This window comes from Diachasma alloeum, unplaced genomic scaffold (genome assembly GCF_001412515.2).
Source record: "Diachasma alloeum isolate Michigan unplaced genomic scaffold, Dall2.0 Dall_scaffold_00195, whole genome shotgun sequence".
Taxonomy (NCBI): Eukaryota; Metazoa; Arthropoda; class Insecta; order Hymenoptera; family Braconidae; genus Diachasma; species Diachasma alloeum.
This window is the reverse complement of record NW_021680360.1, coordinates 1,747,866-1,766,607: the sequence shown is the minus strand read 5'-3', so window position 1 is coordinate 1,766,607 and position 18,742 is coordinate 1,747,866. Positions and strand designations below refer to the sequence as shown.

The window sequence follows — 18,742 nt, the reverse complement described above, 5'->3', positions numbered from 1 at the left end:
AGAGAAAAAAACTTTTCTTGATAAGAATCCCAATGCACTTATCCATCTACCTTATATCCACGGTACACGGAGAGAAATTTTCTAGAAAAATTCTAGTACGAGTACTGGAAAAAATCACAATCCACTGGCTGTGAAAAATTCTAGTGCTGTTAAGGTAAAATTTCTTGGTATTTCTGGTAAACTTTCTGGGGATTTCTGTGAAATTTTCACAGAAATACGGGGAAAAATTCACGTTTTTCCCAATAAAATTTCTAGTGCCGGCACTGGAATTTTTTCCTGGCCGTCACTTTGCGCCTCTTTTCCCGTGCTAGCACTAGAATTTTCCTAAAAAAATCCTCTCCGCATAAAAGTTCCCGTGAAGCGTGTGAATAGATACTGCCATTTTTCTTCTGAAAACACCTTTCATTTTTTTTTTCTTCTCGTATACCCTTTCGGGTCTTTACGATTTGTTCCCTTCCCACCCCCCTCCACCCCCTGTACCGCATTTGCCGAAGGGAGGGAAAACCTCATTCGAGGGAAAAACCTGCCCTGGTACAGTCGTCCTTTTGACGGGACTACCGCTCGGCAGTGAAACTGTGAGATTAGAGCGCTATAAATTTTGACCGCCAGTGCCGGGAAGCGAACCCGGATCATTGGCATACGAGTCTAGCACTCTAACCGCACGGCCACTACCGTCGGTAAACACCTTTCATATATTTTGATGCTCAACTGGTAAGAATTATGATTTTTATACTGTATGAAAAGGGGAAAAAAATGAGCAAACCGCAAAATTTAAATTTTATTATCATCCAATTCTCCTCCACAGATCCTCTTTCCCTCAGTTTACCACGAAATCATTCCGAAAATGTGCGATGTAATATCCTTTGAAAAAAAAACAGTTTCCGATAATTTACCAGTTTCAAATCAATCACAAATTTACATATTCACATTTACATATTCAATGTTTTGCATACCTGCCAGGCTGGTACATGCAACAAGTTAAATAAACGTAATAACACTCCATTGGTCGCGCAAAAGTTACGAATGCCGTTGGTCACACCGTAAGCGCCGCGCCGCACCAACATAAATCGACATGATGATAAATTTGGCAGATCTAAGAAAAATCTGAACAATGATAAATTTGAAGGATCTAGGAAAAATCACGAGGGATATAGATGGTATACTTAAAAAGTCCCGTGAGATTTTTTATGTTTAGTGTTACCCATCAACAGGGATAGCCAAATTTGTAATATTTTATTACGGTTAAATATTGTAACCATCAATTAGATAACATCACTCTTGACATTTTTTGAGTACTTAAATATCATCAATTCAAATATTCAAATTTTCAACTATTTTATCAACCAATAATCGAGGTAGGAAGATTTAGGATTACTTGCGTAATCGAAAATCCGCCTTCAAGAAATTTGAATTATTCATTTAGTAGTAAATTTACAGTTTCATATTAACAAATTTTAAATATATCATTATTCGTAAAAAATCAGATTATTAATATATACTATTTGAAAAATTGAATCAACATATTTTAAACCTTCTATAATGTAAGGGTCAAATCCTTGTAATATTACAGAAATTTAATATTGATGGGGATCCCTGCCCATCAATTATATATTCAAGCTCAAAGTGGCCATGTTTTTCTGGCAATTTGCCGTATACACGGTAAACGCCCCGAAGTTTCAGAATAAATATGCCAAAATCAGACTACTTATGATATTTTTGGCAGATATTTTCATTAGTAGGGCTTCTAGACACTTTAAAATGCGATTTTTTTAATTTTTTGAGGTTTTACTGCAGTTTAATTTAAAAAATCAGAAAACGTGCGGCAAGGCGCTCGTAGCACGACCAACGGAGTATTAAGCATGTTTTTATTAAATCTAATCCCTGAGTGAAGTTGGAAGGAGATAGAATAAGCTCTTGATGGCATTTAGTGCGTTAAATCTTGGCAAAATATTAAGGACTTGGAGGCCAAAGCTGTCGGTAAAAAAAGTCGACAGAGGGTTCTGAAGAGCTTGGAAGAAATCACTTCGTTCGCAATATATAAGGTATCTTTTTACGATAGGATGACAGAAGAAGGATACCTAGATCCGATCAATTAGCCCCTCATGTATAGATATTCCAAATTTTAATTTTTTTCCTCATTGGGGTAGTTTTGAAGAAAATTGCGAGCTAATAAAAAACATTTGCTAGTTAGTACTTTTTTTAAAATAAATTTTTGAAAAATCACCCCTGAAAAAAAGGCGTTATCCCCCCTATTTCATTATTTCCAAAAAATTGTATCACCAATCGGTAGCAAATTGTTTGAAGATTTTTGCGAGTTGAGAAAAAATCGTCAATGCACTCCTATTATTGTGTAAATTAACAATTCCAATTTCANGATTGTGACAACATTGTCCACAACGGGGTCTAGGAGTCTCCCCTGGTTCAAAACCATCTTTGGAGGCCATAGCACGCCATTTCTCGACCCGCTCTTTCGTTTGAGCCCAAAAAAACATTCATATCTTGTCTGACATCGCTGCTACAAACTCGGGTCTACAACTCGGGCCTGCAATTGAAAACCCGAGTTGAAGCCCCGAGTTTGTAGCAAAGATGTCAGACAAGATATGAATGTTTTTTTGGGCTCAAACGAAAGAGCGGGTCGAGAAATGACGTGCTAGAGCCTCTAAACATGACAAATGTCTCTAAAGATGATATCTGTTTTCAATTGAAAAGCAGAGTTGTGACATCATTGTCTAGGACGACAATGCGGTCTAGGAGGATGTATAGAACATTGGGGTCTAGGAGTCTCCCCTGGTTCAAAACCATCTTTGGAGGCCATAGCACGCCATTTCTCGACCCGCTCTTTCGTTTGAGCCCAAAAAAACATTCATATCTTGTCTGACATCGCTGCTACAAACTCGGGTCTACAACTCGGGCCTGCAATTGAAAACCCGAGTTGAAGCCCCGAGTTTGTAGCAAAGATGTCAGACAAGATATGAATGTTTTTTTGGGCTCAAACGAAAGAGCGGGTCGAGAAATGACGTGCTAGAGCCTCTAAACATGACAAATGTCTCTAAAGATGATATCTGTTTTCAATTGAAAAGCAGAGTTGTGACATCATTGTCTAGGACGACAATGCGGTCTAGGAGGATGTATAGAACATTGGGGTCTAGGAGTCTCCCCTGGTTCAAAACCATCTTTGGAGGCCATAGCACGCCATTTCTCGACCCGCTCTTTCGTTTGAGCCCAAAAAAACATTCATATCTTGTCTGACATCTCTGCTACAAACTCTGGTCATCATCTCTGGTTTTCAGTTGAAATTGCAATTGTTAATTTACACAATAATAGGATTGCATTGACGATTTTCTCTTAACTCGCAAAAACTTCAAACAATTTGCTATCGATTGGTGATAACAATTTTTGGAAACAATGAAATAGAGGGGATAACGCCTTTTTTTTCAGAGGTGATTTTTCAAAAATTTATTTTAAAAAAAGTACTAACTAGCAAATGTTTTTTATTAGCTCGCAATTTTCTTCAAAACTACTTCAATGAGGAAAAAAATTAAAATTTGGAATATCTATACATGAGGGGCTAATTGATCGGATCTGGATACCTTGATTCAAATGCTACCCGAGAGACATCTACTGGAGGCGATTTGAACCCCATGAAATGTCCGATAATAAGTAAGAGACCAGCATTTCCATACTTTTGAAATTCGAACAATGCAGAGGAGTAACATTATCTCTTGCATTGCCTCACCGTTAGTCCATAAGCTCTTGAACCTCACATATTTCATTTTTTTATGTGCTGACACCGACTTTGTAAGTTAGCACGCAATACAGTCCTGCTGTCAATAGTTATTAACAATTCAATTATTTGAATATGTTTTACACCGCCATTTTGATAGATATAAAAAAATACGGCAAGCGAACAATATTCCTTGAAATGTAAAGAACAAAATGAATTTTGATTTTTGGAATTTGGTCAATTTCTGCGGAAGATATAACAGTTTGGAACAATTGGGTGGAGATGTCACGCGCGCACGGAAAGAAATATTCAATAAAAATTCCGTAACTTTTCCGTAATTCCGGAGCGAAATCCGGCTGTAGGAAATTTTACGGAACTGTCACGGAATTTTTCCAGAGCGTTTCGTAATTTTTATCCGAATCTCTTGTAAAAAATTACGATACCGTCACTCAAATTTTCTGAATCGATTCCGTAATTGGTGAACGAATTGTGAGTTCCGTAATTTTTACTGAATATTTCTCTCCGTGTGATGCGGGGAATGGTTACCAGCACTCAGTTGTTTTAATTATAATGACTAATTATTAACTACATTAAAAATTACAATTACTGTTACGACAATTATCATGTTTTGGGACAAATTTTATTTTTGTCTACAATTTTGTTTTCGTCAATGTAAAAAATTACAAATTTTACTCTTCGAAAATTCGTCGGGGTTGGTTGATTTCAATCGAATTATAATGTAATTAGTCGAATAAACATTAATTATTATTATCTCTTGACTGTTTCTCTTTCTTTGCATAGGAACCTTCGACTTTTCATAACAATGAAGCACTTGGCAGAGAATTATTACCACTTAAAGAGTGATTAGTCAATAAATAGCAGTTTGTTAGACTTTATTGTCCAATCAATCTTCCGAGTGCTCGAAATTATGAGAGATTAAATGCTACAGTCTTGAGGAATCTTTCAAATCCACAGCAATGGGCCCACCATCGTCCCTGATTCTACTTCTCTCAATATTTTGGATAATTAACTCAGCGCACTGTAAGTGAAACTCGATATCCAAAAATATTCGACTTATTTCAATCATACAATTCTTTACTAGAAATTTTGCTATTTCTCTCAGCAACATTTTTGTTTCTGTTAACAAACATTTTGTGATATTCTCCAATTACTAATATCTTTGTTTATAAATGAAGATATTGGGTTTAGGAGAAGATAACAAATCGTTCCACTTTGCCCCATGTCCACTCTTTCTAGTTTAATCTCTTCACTGTTTAAATCGTTGTGTTAAATTTGATCCAATGTGAACCTTGTGGGTTAACTGGTCGTTAACTGGTGATTTATTCAACCAAACTTGGTACAACCGGTCTTTAATGCATTATTTTCACAAACCTGCATGAAAAGCTCGTACTTTGGTCCCTCATGAACAGGAGGAAAGTGAGTACTTCCCGCCCTAGGATGGAAAGTTGCTCCGTCGAGCGAAAAGCACTCATTACTTTCCACCTTTGAGCGAAAAATATTCACTTTCCTCCTGCTCATCAGAAAGCAAAATACAAATTGTTCGTTGCAGGCGTGTTGAAATAGTATATTTCTAACCTAGGGAGGGAAAATAAAGGATCTTCAGCCGCAAGTGCAATTACCAGCCGAGCCAAAGGTGAGGTTGGTAAGCACGCGGCTGAGGGTCCTTTATTTTACTTCCCGTGGTTAGAACGCGATTTTCCGTCTCGGCGTAGGCGCAAAGTCAGAGTTCCCTCGGAGGGAAATGTAACTTTGCGCTCGCTGGGACGGAAAAAAGCATGTGTACCTCGGGCAGGGAAAACATGACTTTCCGCGCTTGGTACTATTAATTGTCCTATTGTCCCAACGGCCGGGAGACTTTTTTTTGGTCTCAATTTGTTATTCAGTGAGCGATAACAGTTGAACGAAAAAAAATAAAATAAAATGCATTGGCTGTATTGAACTTTGAAATAAACTCCTCAAAAACTGCTTTTTTTCGTATAATTTCCTAATTTTTGACACCAATTGCAATGTTTGCCGACAATCGTTTGCCGATATCTTCGAACATACTAAATTTATTTATAACAAACAAATTATTCAACAAATCGACATTTAACTTCCGCCGTTCGATAGAAGGATCATTAAAGTATTTTCAGTAAAAATATAGAAATTTTTGGGGGAACTTTTGTCGATAAACGAGATGATTTAATATGATTGAATCGGTTCGTTGTAAAATTTTCATCTACAACTTTTGTTCATAGAAAATAGTATATTCTCTACCTAGGGAGGGAAAGTAAAGGAGTCGTGCCCGCGTGCTGAATTACCACCCGGGCCGAAGCCGAGGGTGGTAAGCAGGTGCGTAAGGACCCTTTATTTTGCGCCCGCCAGGACGAAAAGTAAATACTTTCCGCCCGAGGGGAAAAACGTGTCCAAAATTCCCGTGACTAACATATGAAACCTCCCTGCACTGATAGAACGGATTAGTTATTGTTAACGAATGGATTTTGGTTGGAGGTTAGGGTCTATTCGATCTCACTAAATGTTCATTCGTTAATATTTAACGAATGTATATTTGAGGAGCCTTGTTTGACTTGACTTTCGCCATTCAAGTGAACCATTCGTTAACTATTAACGAATATTCATTTGGTCATATTCAACTCTCCCATTCGTTAATAGTTAACGAATCTCGTTTGGAATAAATGAATCATTCTATCAGTGTATATTCTCAGATCCTAAGAACACCAAAATTTACAGCATCACATCCAGTGATGACACACACCTCGATGGACGTCGGCAACATAATCTCGATAATAATCCCCGAGAGTCCCGACACCACCATAAACGTTGACCAACTGACCGCCGATTTTCGCCATCAGCTCGAGCGGATCCACAAGCAGAGTCGAGTCAACAAGCTGGAGCACGGACTAGTCACCCTGAAGAACGTTCTACCAGAGATGTCGCGAGAAGAAAAGAAAAAGTCCTTACCATTGATCCGACGAGTCCTCCAAACGCGTCGGCTGCGGCCTCCCAAGAACTCGACGAAGGAGTCTCCGCAGAAGAACACGCAGAAGAGCAAGAGCACGCGACGCTCTCCTACAAAAAACACCACCACCAACAACAAGAACAACAGCAATCGTAATAACAAACCAAAGCCGACGCTCAAGGTCAAGCCCACGCCGAAGAGGATTGCGAAACAGATCAAAAAGCAGAAGGGAAACAATCTGGAGAGGAATCCGCAAGCTTACGTCGTAGAAGAAACTCTGGAACGTCCGAAGATTGAAAAAATGAGGAATGACGATGATTCCGAGAAAGAGTACCTGTTCTTTAAAGACGATTATCGCCAGTCCGGGTGGAAAAACCCGGATCAGCAGGGAAGGGGATCGGGGTTGAGAACCAATCAAGCCGACAGAAGTTCTGATATCGCTACAGTTGTCGATCTTGATAGGGATGAGGAGCTCCCCAGGCAATCATGGGGAAGGGACATAAATCGTCCGAATCGACGTGCCTCTCAATTTCCGTGTTCGGCGGGGGCGGACGAATCCAAAGTTCGTGGCACGAAAGATATCCGGGGGTTTGATATCGTGAGGGAGCAGAAGAGTAATGATTGTGACAAGGGTTTTGACGCTGACGGACAGCCGATTAGCTGCTACAAAGGGGGTGATGATGGAGCGTTAGCTGCGAGGGACGAGCCGAAGGTTTTCAATTATCCGGTGGGAGTTGCTTATTCTGGTGGTGACGATGATGAGTTCAAGGGCTTCGAGAGAATCCTGCAGAACCCTCAGGATTCTATTCGTCAGATGAACTCGACTGGGTTAGATGCGGCAGAGGGTGAGGACTCGTCGGGGAAGAGGGTTCATGATCAGATAGTGGAGGACGTACCGTTAACGACGAATCAAGAATTTCGACAGGATGTTGTGGGGGTGGATGAGAAACGTCGAAACTTGGTGACGGACGATCAAGTCGTGGGGCGAGTCCCGTATTCCAGTGATGTGGAGGCGATTCCGAAGGTGGGGAGACAGTTTGTTGATTTCGATAACAAGAATTTTGAGATTAGGATTCAGAGGTCGGTTGATAATCGTTTGGTCAGGGGGTCGACGGCGAAAACGGGGGAGCGTGGGGACTTGCAGCGGGGAGTGCATTCGGACGGGGATCACGGGGAGAGGATGGAGAAGATGAAGGGGAAACAGGGGAAGAAGATGAAGAAGCCGTGGAAGGCGTATCCGAGGGCGTTGGATAAACAGTTTGTCGTTGGGAAGGGGAGGTAGATGATAGGTGTGTGGAATTGATTATTGTGTATTATTGTCGCTGCGCCACGTTTGATAATTAGTTTAATAAACTTTTTGATTTAATTATTGATATCGAGGCAATTTCATTTCCTGATTTATTATCATTCTATTTGGTTGATCTTTGACCTGTGTTGATAATAATGTAATGGGTTCAGTGAATACTGTACAATTTTATTTATTTCAACTATGAAAACTTCCAAGTTCAGATGTCAAGGTCATTTGATAACACGTGAAATCGAATGAAGCCATACAACAAAGCGTTGTGTGATGTACTTGGACTAGAGGGTAACAGATCATGAGAGAATAATGACGAAAGGACAATAAGTGGTTGAAGTGGGAACTGGTAAGTCTGAGGGTGTTCCAAGGTTATGCATTTTCATGATATTCTCTCACAGGTGGAAAACTCATCTGACTTTTCCTCGAGGAAACTCAAGGAATAATTAGATTACCTTTTGAAGAATTATAAATAACTCAGTGACATGAGAAGATTTCATACGGAAATTTTCCACACTTTCATAGAATAATTCTCACGAATTCATAAACCAATTCTCCATACGTTTTTGCAAAGACAAAATAATAAATTATTGGGAGAAAACCAAAATTGATAAAGATTTCGATTTAATCATCGCCATTCGAGTCATCCTCACCGGACAATTTTCTCAATTCATTCGAATCCCCGAGTCGAGGTTTGGGTCTGATTGGACGTACACAGGTCTTTCAAGATCTCTCCAGACCTAGATTGACCTGGTAAGTCCTAATCAGTTCTGCGACGTAGTTTTCTGGAGACCTTTCGCATCTTCAGTTCTTTTCAGCCCTCCTCTATAGTATCTAAACCATGGGATTTCACGAGGGAGTCGAGGCAGAAGGAATGTATGCGGAGGGTTAACATTTGTAGCCAACGAGGAGAGAGGGTTGCAGAATATATTTTAGCAACCCACATCGCTCCGTTTGCAGACGGTGTTTAAATAAAAAATAGGGAACGTTGATATTTATTGACCCCCTGATGCCAATGAAACCCTCGGAGGCGCCAGAAATGTCGAAATAAATTTTTTTTTTCACCCGGGACCAAAGTGTCAGATCTTGGATTTTTCCAGAGGGAAAGTCGGTCAAAGGGTTACAAGGGTCACGAGGGCCAAAGTGTCAGATCTTGGATTTTTCCAGGGGGAAAGTCGACTTTCGCCAAAATCGAATTTTTTAGCCGGGTGAACGTTGATTCCAACTATTTGAGCGACAGGCTATTGGCGGACTATTTGAGTGGTCTCGGATGCACTTGGGAAGAGGCTTCCCAAGCCCCATCCAGTTCTGAACGGAAAGACCTAAGTAGAACTTGTCAGATCCAATTATTCGACTCGGGTCCTTCACAGTTCCAACGTCTCTATAATTACGGTACATCGTCTTAGTACTCGAACTGTAAGAGCAACTCGTCGATGCGAATGTGTCATTTGGATTTATATTATTAAAATAGTAATTAGTGAAACTTTGTTTCCCATCGGTTTTAACGTTGAAATGAGTCGATTTTCCATCATTGAAGGTCCAGCTGAAGGGCTGTCCGGCCTCAGTCTTTGAGAAGGTCAGGTGGCATTAGACTCTGGAATTCCTTGGGTATTGATGATACAACACTATTCTTTTCACTCCTTTGAGGAGGATCGTCATCGACGGTAGCTTTTTTGATTTTACTCGAGACTTTCTCCTCTGATTTCTCCTCTCTCGAGGCTAACAGATCTTTCATGCGATCTAGCAAATCCCTGTGGTTCTCTCGGGGTTCTTCACCATCTAAAAATTAATGACAAAAAGATTTCCAATAATTACTTTAGGGCCATTGAAATCATTCAATTTGTTTGTCACGTATTGAAGATTTCAAAAGAAAGCATGAAGAGTTCAGAGGAAAATTCTATCGGCGTTTTATGGGAATTTTCATTTGTTGTTCTTTCACACGGAGAGAAATGTTCAATAAAAATTACGTATCTTTCCCGTAATTCCGGAGCGCAATGTGGTTGTAGGAAATTTTACGGAGCTGTCACATAATTTTTACCTAAAATCACTGAATTTTTCCAGAGCGTTCTGTAATTTTTACCTGAATCTCCTGTGAAAAATTACGATACCGTTATCTTAAATTTTCTGAGTCTATTCCGTAATCAGTGAGCGAACTGTGAGTTCCGTAATTTTTACTGAACATTTCTCTCCGTGCAGTCACTTCAAGAAAATTGTTGCTACTCACGTGGAGGCAGTGTAATATTTAACTTCTTTTTAATCCCTTCATCAGGTAAGTTCTCTTTAACTTCTGGAGAAATTATGGAAGAGATCATATTGTTCATTAAAACAGTCTTAGAACCGATCATTACATCTGTTAAGTCAAGTCGACGCCGAATTTCAGGGTCTGTGAAATGTAATACGCAATTATCCAAAAGATACTTTCTCATTTAATAACGAACCTCCTATAGTACTCAATGAGAATATCAGCCAAAGTCACATTAATCCATATTCTATATATTTCTGGAAAATCGGTAATCCGTTAGTGTTCACAAATTCATTATTTCTAACGGTAATTATTCACCTCCCCTCGACTTATCATTTACGTTTCGTTATAAATATAATGCGCATAACGAAATACCCTTTTTTATAGCTCACTCATCTTTCCTTCATCACCACAACTCATAATTTTTCCCCATGAAAACCTGTCGGAAGGGACGATTCCCTGGCTGACTCGGCGGGCGAGGATCTGCGAAAAAGAGGGTCTCTTATTCCTCTGTGCCGATAGCGCATCTGCCAATATGGATTGTAATACAGTGGCTCAGGATTCATCATTCCGTTGTAATGAGCTCTCACTGGAAAATTCGAAGACATGTTCTCAACTTGTCTCAAAAATGACAGACATGTTTTAAGAACCAAATGAATCAGTTCCACCCAGAACGTACAAGGTGACGTGAAAGATGCAAACGAAACTCATAAATGATTTGTAAGCAATCTAGATCATCTAAGGTGAATCCGGGAAAAATGGACAATTTAACAGGAAAATCGCGAATCATCGGTTTGATGTAGCGATTTAATTCCGAAGGAAATTTATTTCAGTAGCGAAGTGGTAAAACGATTTAAGTCGATTTATCTCCCAGTTGAGTTTTTGAGGAATATTTCCGAATCTAAGAGAGATAGCGAAATTTTCATAATTACATTTGTTGTAGTTCTCAATGGGATCTACAAAAATGGTTATAATAAAAATTTTTCTATTTCCCTTAGATTCCGAGATATTCATTGAAACCAGGCGAATAGTCAAAATAGACTTATACCGTTTTACCACTTTGCTACTTATTTGCTTCTATGAAGAACCAAATAAATCTCATAAATCTCTTTGTTTTTTTTCAAAGAAATCCAAATTCTTTGAAATTCTATGAAGAGAATGTATAGGAAAAACAAGATGTTTCTAATTACACAGAGGTGTTGTGACGCGATTCGATGAACCCGGTCGAAAACGCGGTCGGGTAGAATGGTGAGATCTAACCATTTAAACTCTTGATTATCATCGCAGCATACCCCAACCGGGTCGAAGCGATGTAAAACAGCGATAAAAAAAAGAATTTTTAGGATGAATAATGAATGAACGTTAAAACTGAAAATATTCGTGGCCTACAATGCAAAAAGCTTCATCACCAAAGAATAGAATTGTCCCGGGTCGGCTCAACACATCTCGTTCCGCAATACAATAAACAATAAAAAACTAACACATCGTTTGAACAGCAGCCCGCATCCTGTTGACAGCTTCAGTGACACCCCTCAGCGTGTAATAAGTCCTCGTGAACTGTCCCTTCATCATCTCCCCGATATAATCCGTAGCATTCTTATCATTAGAATGAAGAAGGACATTGGTGTAATGGGTTCCAGCCAGCGCAGCCGAAACAGCCAGGAACTTTTCATTCATCTGAGTCATGATGGCCTCCCTGGTGATGACCATCTCGTCCCTCACAGTCATCTTCAGCATCTGGAAGTCGTCGCTGAGCTCCCTGATTTCGCTGGAAAGATCGTCGATTTTCGTGGCGCAATGGTCATCCTTGCCGTCAGAAGTTGGTGATTCAGAGATGGGGGGTTGCCAGTGATCAGTAGTCATGGTGTCATCGTAATAATGGGGAGGATCATCCTCCTGGAGGCTCCAGGGCGGTCTCTCCGTATCCATTTCGTCCTCCGTCATGACAGCATGAGGGGACTTGGTGGTGTGTTGTGGAGGGCAGGGACACGCGCACAGACATTTGCACTGCGGAGCGTTAGAACGTGGTCGAGATTCATGGAACTTCGTCCACCACTGTATCGATGTGGTCTTCGGGAATTCAATTGGCAGTATTGGACAGGTGCAGTCACAGGGGCAAGAGCAGGCGCAATGATTCTCGAAGCCTGCTGCCTTGAGGACGGTGATGGGCTCCAGCAGAGTCGGAGGTTCCGGGGCTGATGGGGTGGGTGGGGCTGTTGGAGGCTGAGTTGCCTGTGTAGGATAGATATCCGGAATAGCTTCCGGTTGCAGCACCGTTGGCTTCGTGGGCTCCGGGACAATTTCGGGAAGGTGAGGGATCTCCGGCGCTGCCGGCAACGTGGGCTTTGGAGCCGGTGGAATCGGCAGATCTGGCTCCAAATCCACGATTTCAGGATGTTCAACTGTCTCGGGAAACGCATCAGGCGATGCAGTCGGCTCTGGTATCAGCCAGGGCAGCCAGGATTCAGGGTCTTCTGTGGGCAAAACCGTTGGTTCAATCGTGTCATCTAGCCCAGGCATTGCGGGTCTCGGCGTGCCAATCGGTTTCCCAGCGTTATCTACCAGCCAATTTGGTAATTCCGACAGTGGGGGTAAGGGTATACCGAAAATCCCTGGAAGTTCCAAAAGCAAATTACCCAAATTGTTTAATTCCTCGTTCGGAATCATCGCGAGCCCCGAAATTCCCCCCATGAGCCCCGAGTAATCTGGAAATCCTTCGGGAACTTCTATGAGCTTTCCAATGCCGATTGCCCCGCCGAGTCCCACAACTGGTTTCTTCTCTCGAATTCTATGGAATATCTCTCTGGCGCTTTTTATCACTGACCAGAATTTAAATATTTGGGCTAGGGTGAGGCGGGGTGTTATATTGGGGAGGGATAAATTTAATGGACGACGCTGGGAGTGCGGTTGCCTGGGGCGGAATGCAGTGAATTTTATACCAGATTGAGAGGTTGGTGGTGGCTGACTAGTAGTCGAGGTCATCATTCCCTTCAGCTCTGATATCTGTTGCATCACTTTCGCGATGTCGCTGACTACTCTCTCGTGGATGAGCTTGGTGTCCTCGTTCAAATCGGCGAACGCCAGTTCTAGTTTCCTCTCGAGGTGAGCGATCGACGCCTCCAGTTTGGCCATACCTTCGTCGATTTTATTTTTTATCTGCTCTTGACCGAATATCAGGGTGCTGAGCTGGCGCTCGATCGTCGGGGAAAATGTAGGCGGATGAACTGGGTGATGACCTGCTGGCAAATCTGAGGGCTGAGGGGCCCCAGGCGCGTCCGGATGAGGGTCCACCGTCGCATCTGGGTAAGGGGTCACCACAAAATCGGACTGAGGGGTCACCTGCCCGTCTGGCTGGGCACCCGCAGGGCAGGACATTTCAACGGACATATTTCCGACAAACTCGGTCAATTTTCTTAAATCCCTCCGGATCTTCCTGTGGTCTTTTCGCATTTTTCCGTAGTAATTGTTCAGTGTCTCAGTGCCGTTGTTCATTCTCTGCAGTATTATTCTGTCTCGGATTTCCAATATATGGCTCAACCGGGTCAGGTTCCTCGGTAGGTACATGGTGTGAAATTTTATCAAGGCTACGTCGGTACGAATGTCTTTGATTTCGTTCATGCAGCCGTAAAGTACGGATTTCATCTCGACGAGGGAACGAGTCGTTGTGGTTAGATCGTCCGAGACACCTGGGAAGTAACGTAACAAGGTTTTTACGTCTGCATTCACCTGGCGAATTAGCTTGTTTTTCTCAAGGAAAAAACGATGCATTCCGGTGACTGGGGCTAGAGTGACAGAAGTTGTTGCTGGACAGAGAACGGAAAAGGGGAATGCAGGATTAGATCATTTTTGAATAATATGGGCGGGGTGAGTTCTGTTGAGAATTACGCGAATTTTTCGAGGGGTGGAAATTCATAAATTCGGATATTTCTGTAAGATTTGTTTGATGAGGTTTAAATGAATTTCCCTGTGAAGAAATAGAAAAATTCATTCGTGAATTTTTAATTAAAAAATCTCGACAATCTAAGCTTGCAGGATCCTCCGAATTTATTAAAATGGGCGGAAAACGATGTGAATGAACATGTATGAAAACATTTGAAAGAAAAATTTTATTTGTTTTCATTAAATCTTCCGTCGAAGAAAGCCAAAAGGTTGGGTGTTTCTATTTAAAAAATTCCCTTGACATTCTCTTGGAATTTTTCTATTTTTTTCTATAGAATATTCTTGGGCTTAATTTTTCCACGTTTTTCTCGCTGCACGCAGAAAAACCTAAACGAAAATTACCTTTAAAAAGTCGTCTTTTGCGATTTCTGAAACGTATTTTACGCTTGAAGTTGAAGCGTAAATTACGATTACATAAGCGTAATTTACGGTTTTGTTTTCGTAAATTACGATGATTTTTTCCGTATTTTCCATTTATTTATCCATAATTAACGATGAAGAAAGAAATAGTATATTGTGCAACAAGGGCGGAAAGTCATGTTTTCCCCGTCTGAGGTGCACAGGCTATTGTTTAACACGTCTGCAAAGAAAAGTTTGTAGTTTGCTTTCTAGTCAGCTCGAGGAAAGTGAATACTTTCCACCCTAGAGCGATTTTTTTTCGTAAATTACTCACAAATTAATCGTCAAATATATTTTACGATTATCTTAAGATAATTTAGATTTCTATTGAGGTCGAAATTTATGATTTCTTAAGCATTAAATACGTTTAGCGAGATGTAAAAAACGCTTTGTTTCGGCGTAATTTAGGTTTTACTGTGTTTCAATTTAGAAAATTCCTGCCCAAGGAATCTATTAGAAAAAACAACCTTATTAATTTATTAAAACCATAAAATCGACTAAAACGAAGGTGAGAAAGTCGAACTGAACATTTGCAAAACAAAATCCCCTAGCATGAATTTCTATTAAAACAATCAACCTCCACTTTCTCGGAGAAACTTCCCGATTATTCTGAATGATTTCATACACTAAATTATATTGACTAATTTCCTCTCGTAAACTAATGGGTATCGATAGTGTGAAATACACTCACGAATAATTTTCACAAAAAATCTCACCATTATCGGGTCCGGGCGATGTGATTTGCTCGGTCTGCGAGTTATAAGTTCCCAGTAGATTCAAGAATAGCAGACACCCGAGGGATGAATGTCGTAAAAACATCATAGTTCACTCCTTTAATTACTCTGACGGCGATTAAATCTTCAAATTCATTGATATTTTTATCTGCAATCTCTATTTTCGCGTAGAAGAAAAATTGATAACTCCCCAAATAGGATGCAATTTAATTATCTGTATGGAAATGCAGTCACTAGGAGTGTGCAGGACCCAATCACAAAGCATACTGACACTTTCAATTAGAAAAATCAAATTAAACTCCGAAAATTAAATTCTATTGTCACCTCGGCTGGGATGACGTTTTGATATTTCTATAAATCACTTAGTCATTGTGCTTTACACCGCAGGATTTGAATGGAATGGTGACCTTGGCTGATATTTCCCAGTGGTGCAATATCAAATGAATTTCAGAACTCACCGGGTGGCGGTGGAGATGGGAGCGTTGCCTTCAGCTTCAGGAGGATTGCACGGGGAGAAATATTCACTAAAAATTACGTATCTTTTCCGTAATTCTGGAGTGCAATGTGCTTGCAGGAAATTTACGGAACTGTCAAGGAATTTTTCTAGAGCGTTTCGTAATTTTTACTTGAATCTCCTGTGAAAAATTGAAAGTGAAAATTGAAAATTTAAGTGAAACAATACCGTCACTTAAATTTTCTGAGTCGATTCCGTAATCGGTGAGCGAATTATGAGTTCCGTAATCTTTGCTGAACATTTCTCTCGGTGCGGTATGCACCCCATTGGCGTCATAGTTCACGGTATTTTCTTTTATTATCAAAATCTAGGAATATCCGCTGTTTTGCCAGGCGATTTCGCCGAGTGAGCTCCTGCAATCACTCGGAAGAACCGCTTTATACCTTCGAAAATGGTACAACCGTTTCGTTCTAAGTTATAAAATCATTTTTTCGTGATGTGTTTATCAGCCGAATTTAGTTATCCTACGGCCAATCGCTTCGGAATTATCACACTCATTAAATCACATTCGGCACGCGACAGGTTGTTAATAACGATTAATGGAGTTGTTTCAAGCTATCGTGATTGTTCCACTTATCAATTTAGAAGTGATTGTTTTAGTCGTGAATTGATCGAAAACAATAGTGGGATCAATTCTATAACATCAAGATCTATAAATTTTTCGCATCAAATATTAATTGAAAAATCAACGGCAAAGTTGAATAATTTTCAATAGCAATTGGCGCGAGAAAAAACAACCAAACAAACCTACATTTGGGATATATTTTCCATATTTGATATAAATAAAATAATATATTTGATAAAGTAAAATAATATTCATTTCATCCGGTGGAGGGAGGGGATCACAACCCCCCCCCCCCCCCCAAAAAAAAACCCCTGAATAATTCCAAAATTGTCCCGTTTATCGGCCGATTATCATCGATCCCCTCGAAAATCAATTACGACGTTGACAAAGTCAACTCCCCGTCCTGCCCCGGCGCCTCCCCAAAAAGATACCAAAAATAACTTACATGGCAAAATCAAGATGTATAAATTTTTCGTATTAAACATTAACAACAGCAAACGACAGCAAAGTTGAATAATTTTCAATAGAAATTGGCGCGAAAAAAAACAAACAAATAAACTTACACTTGGCATATATGTTCCATATTTGGTAGAAATAAAATAATACATTTGATATAGTAAAATAATATTTATTTCATCCGTGGGAGAGAGGGGTAAACAAACTTACATTTGGCTTAACACATGAATCTCCATCCACCTTTTATTATTGACGACACCCCCCCTCAAAAACCCCCCTGGATAATTCCAAAATTGTCCCGTTAATCGACCGATTATCATCGATCCCCTCGAAAATCAATTACCACGTTGACAAAGTCAACTCCCCGTCCTGCCCCGGCGCCTCCCCAAAAAGATACCATCATTCAGCATTCCCCCTCTCCGCCCAAAAATAGGGCTATCGAAGGGCTCCGTAAATTTAAAGAAAGAAAAGACTTTACAAATTTACGTTCAGAAATTTCTATGAAAAAAATCCGCCAAAAATAACTTATATGGCAAAATCAAGATGTATAAATTTTTCGTATTAAACATTAACAACAGCAAACGACAGCAAAGTTGAATAATTTTCAATAGAAATTGGCGCGAAAAAAAACAAACAAATAAACTTACACTTGGCATATATGTTCCATATTTGGTAGAAATAAAATAATACATTTGATATAGTAAAATAATATTTATTTCATCCGAGGGAGGGAGGGGCAAACAAACTTACATTTGGCTTAACACATGAATCTCCATCTACCTTTTATTATTGACGACACCCCCCCTCAAAAACCCCCCTGGATAATTCCAAAATTGTCCCGTTAATCGACCGATTATCATCGATCCCCTCGAAAATCAATTACCACGTTGACAAAGTCAACTCCCCGTCCTGCCCCGGCGCCTCCCCAAAAAGATACCATCATTCAGCATTCCCCCTCTCCGCCCAAAAATAGGGCTATCGAAGGGCTCCGTAAATTTAAAGAAAGAAAAGACTTTATAAATTTACGTTCAGAAATTTCTATGAAAAAAATCCGCCAAAAATAACTTATATGGCAAAATCAAGATGTATACATTTTTCGTATTAAACATTAACAACAGCAAACGACAGCAAAGTTGAATAATTTTCAATAGAAATTGGCGCGAAAAAAAACAAACAAATAAACTTACACTTGGCATATATGTTCCATATTTGGTAGAAATAAAATAATACATTTGATATAGTAAAATAATATTTATTTCATCCGAGGGAGGGAGGGGCAAACAAACTTACATTTGGCTTAACACATGAATCTCCATCTACCTTTTATTATTGACGACACCCCCCCTCAAAAACCCCCCTGGATAATTCCAAAATTGTCCCGTTAATCGACCGATTATCATCGATCCCCTCGAAAATCAATTACCACGTTGACAAAGTCAACTCCCCGTCCTGCCCCGGCGCCTCCCCAAAAAGATACCATCATTCAGCATTCCCCCTCTCCGCCCAAAAATAGGGCTATCGAAGGGCTCCGTAAATTTAAAGAAAGAAAAGACTTTATAAATTTACGTTCAGAAATTTCTATGAAAAAAATCCGCCAAAAATAACTTATATGGCAAAATCAAGATGTATACATTTTTCGTATTAAACATTAACAACAGCAAACGACAGCAAAGTTGAATAATTTTCAATAGAAATTGGCGCGAAAAAAAACAAACAAATAAACTTACACTTGGCATATATGTTCCATATTTGGTAGAAATAAAATAATACATTTGATATAGTAAAATAATATTTATTTCATCCGAGGGAGGGAGGGGCAAACAAACTTACATTTGGCTTAACACATGAATCTCCATCTACCTTTTATTATTGACGACACCCCCCCTCAAAAA

At 39.9% G+C, this 18,742-nt stretch overlaps 2 protein-coding genes across 2 annotated transcripts; one reads left to right on the top strand and one right to left on the bottom strand.

Annotated features, from left to right (window-relative positions):
* Nucleotides 1–4,649: 4,649 nt before the first annotated feature.
* Nucleotides 4,650–7,987, top strand: LOC107048605. Its single transcript, XM_015271846.1, has 2 exons — nt 4,650–4,765; nt 6,476–7,987. The coding sequence occupies exons 1-2, from the start codon at nt 4,702–4,704 to the stop codon at nt 7,984–7,986; spliced, it is 1,575 nt and encodes a 524-aa protein (XP_015127332.1). The 5' UTR covers nt 4,650–4,701; the 3' UTR covers nt 7,987.
* A 2,586-nt stretch (nt 7,988–10,573) lies between these two features.
* Nucleotides 10,574–14,011, bottom strand: LOC107048560. The gene is made up of 2 exons (XM_015271784.1): nt 11,725–14,011; nt 10,574–10,832 (listed from the first exon to the last, which is right to left on the bottom strand). The coding sequence occupies exons 1-2, from the start codon at nt 14,009–14,011 to the stop codon at nt 10,660–10,662; spliced, it is 2,460 nt and encodes an 819-aa protein (XP_015127270.1). The 3' UTR covers nt 10,574–10,659.
* Nucleotides 14,012–18,742: the final 4,731 nt, after the last annotated feature.